This window comes from Propithecus coquereli, unplaced genomic scaffold (genome assembly GCF_000956105.1).
Source record: "Propithecus coquereli isolate 6110/MARCELLA unplaced genomic scaffold, Pcoq_1.0 Scaffold305, whole genome shotgun sequence".
NCBI lineage: Eukaryota > Metazoa > Chordata > Mammalia > Primates > Indriidae > Propithecus > Propithecus coquereli.
The window spans coordinates 1,922,312-1,924,707 of record NW_012148675.1 but is presented as its reverse complement, the minus strand read 5'-3'; the positions used below and the strand labels follow the sequence as shown (position 1 = coordinate 1,924,707).

Below are 2,396 nucleotides of genomic sequence, written 5' to 3'. Positions count from 1 at the left end.
TGGTCAGCGCTGAGGGCGGGGTGCTCAGCACCACGAGTCATGGCATCCACCAGATGGAAACTTACCCACCGTTCTAGTGAAGGGGAATCTTTCCCGGTGCTGAGTGAGATATTTCCTAAGATTATAGGTTTTTCTCATGCTCATAGTAGTTGGCTAAAATGTTTTGTGATTCTGTGCTGTCACAACAAAGCAAGTTAACTTATTTGTGGCTAGTCTGGATTTAGCAAATCATGTAAAATGTACTGAAGTATAAACAAATACCAATAACACAATACATCAGAATACTCTATTTTCAGATCTATTTTATCACTTGCTTCCTAGTTTTGGACACTATGTGGAAATGCCCTGACTGCAAAAAGAGGAATATTTGGCAAAACAGGGGATCTTCAGACCATCCTTTGCCTTGCATGTGCCAAAGAAGACATCACCTACTCTGGTGCTTTAAATGGTGACATCTATGTCTGGAAAGGGCTCAATTTAGTTCGCACCATTCAAGGAGCACATAGTGTAAGTATTGCCACGTGGAAGTTTTGGGATGATTTATTAAATAAGACCACAAATCCCTGTATATTTTCCCCATTGCTTTAGAATCAGAGGACTCTGCTAAACACTTCCAAAATACTTATGAAGATTTTCCAAATTATGTTTGTTCACCTAAAAGAAAGTATATTTCAAAAGCATCATAACTTAATTAGCCTTCACCTTAACTGTTGATTTGCTGATTAGTGTTATTCATTGGCAGCAGTTCGACAGAAGACTAGAACTATTTCATCATCAGTTTCATCTTACAGACCAGCACTTCTCAGACTTTAATGTGCCTATGTATTTCCAGGGATTCATGTTAAAATGCAGATTCTGTCTCAGTAGGTCTGGGATGATGTCACTGCTGCCGATCAGTGGTCCATACTTTGAATAGGAAGAATGTAGACAACTATTGCTTTTATGTCAGTTGGTAAGGTAGATTTTTCTCATTCTGTATGTCGAGGTGCAGGGTGTGACCTTCACATTAGTGTCACAAGCTCTTAAAATGCAAACAGAAGCCATCGAGAACCTTCTATCTTATGGTCTGTTCCATAAGAACAAGGGCAAACTTCTTACCACGCTGCTCTTTTTTGACACACGTGAGAATGGTTACATTGTTATATCCACAGTCCACAAAGTGGAAACGTCCAGGAGAATGGGGAGATGGTGTAGTCAGTAAAGCCTACTGTAGCGAATGGAGATCGGGTAAAATGCTGTTGGAAACTCAACAGACCTGTAGCTTATTGCCTCCAACCTGATTCCCTATTACTCTTATTTAATAATATGAAGAAAAGTTTAAGCAACTCCTAGCAAAAGACCTATGAAATTTTAGATCTTTCATTGTCTTGTATGTTGCAAACTAATTTTCTTGGCTTTGCTAATTATCAAACAGCTTTCAAAACAATTAAAACGTCAGTATTGTCCTCATTCATAAAAGCAGCTGCATTAGTAACCTAATTTCTCTTTATGCTGGTTCTTATGTCAACATTATATTCTTGCAGCCCTTTGGAACAAACCAGATAAGGTATTTTCCTGTGGAAGGACATCTTTAAATTACAAACCTATTTCCCTTGTGAAAAGCATCTTCAGATGATGCTTAACAATCCAACACAAATGCTAGTTGACCTTTCAGTTAGGTTCGGGTGAAGCCTTCCTGAGCTTATTGAGATGGGTTTCAGGCACCTTGGCCATCTGTAAAAGTGTTTATGTTCCTAACCCTCATCTCTTAATTATTTTGGGCAGCCACTTATATGAAACACCTCCATAGCTGTCTTTTCTCTGTAAGACTCAGTTGTCACATAAAAGAATGTATCATTTCCATATGGCTTTAACCAAGTTATCCTGGAATTTTTTTTATAGCCTGCCGTTTAGTTAACGGCAAAGGAGCACTTGAACTAGTTTGCTTTGGTAGTAATTGTGATTATTTTTAAACTTAGCTGTGATAAAGAGTATTATAAATGGCAACTTGGTCCATTGTCAGTATTGCAACAGAGAACCATGGGTTTGTTTTGCTATTTTTTTAAATTGAGATTTAACTATACTGACTATCCAAAATGGCTGCAACATTGAGTATTGCCTACTTAACCAACAGGCGGGAATCTTTAGCATGTATGCTTGTGAAGAAGGCTTTGCCACCGGTGGGCGAGATGGGTGTATACGACTGTGGGATACTGATTTCAAACCAATAACCAAAATCGATCTCAGGGAGACAGAACAAGGATATAAAGGTAATATATGTATTAAAATCTATCTGTAACTCTGAGCATGAAATATAATGTGAAGTTCCATATTTATTTGTTTCTCTGTACTCCACCTTATTTTATAAAGGATTTAGGGTAGTTTACATAAACATATGGAAAACAAGATCAAAAGTA

The 2,396-nt window shown here is 37.8% G+C and overlaps 1 protein-coding gene across 1 annotated transcript in view; it reads left to right on the top strand.

The window, feature by feature from the left end:
• EML6 (echinoderm microtubule associated protein like 6) overlaps positions 1-2,396 on the top strand; it is a 255,683-nt gene that overhangs the window by 118,178 nt on the left and 135,109 nt on the right. The window contains exons 5-6 of the mRNA XM_012649839.1: positions 322-507; positions 2,114-2,249. Of these exons, the coding sequence (XP_012505293.1) occupies positions 322-507; positions 2,114-2,249 (322 nt within the window). The remainder of the gene's footprint in view (positions 1-321; positions 508-2,113; positions 2,250-2,396) is intronic.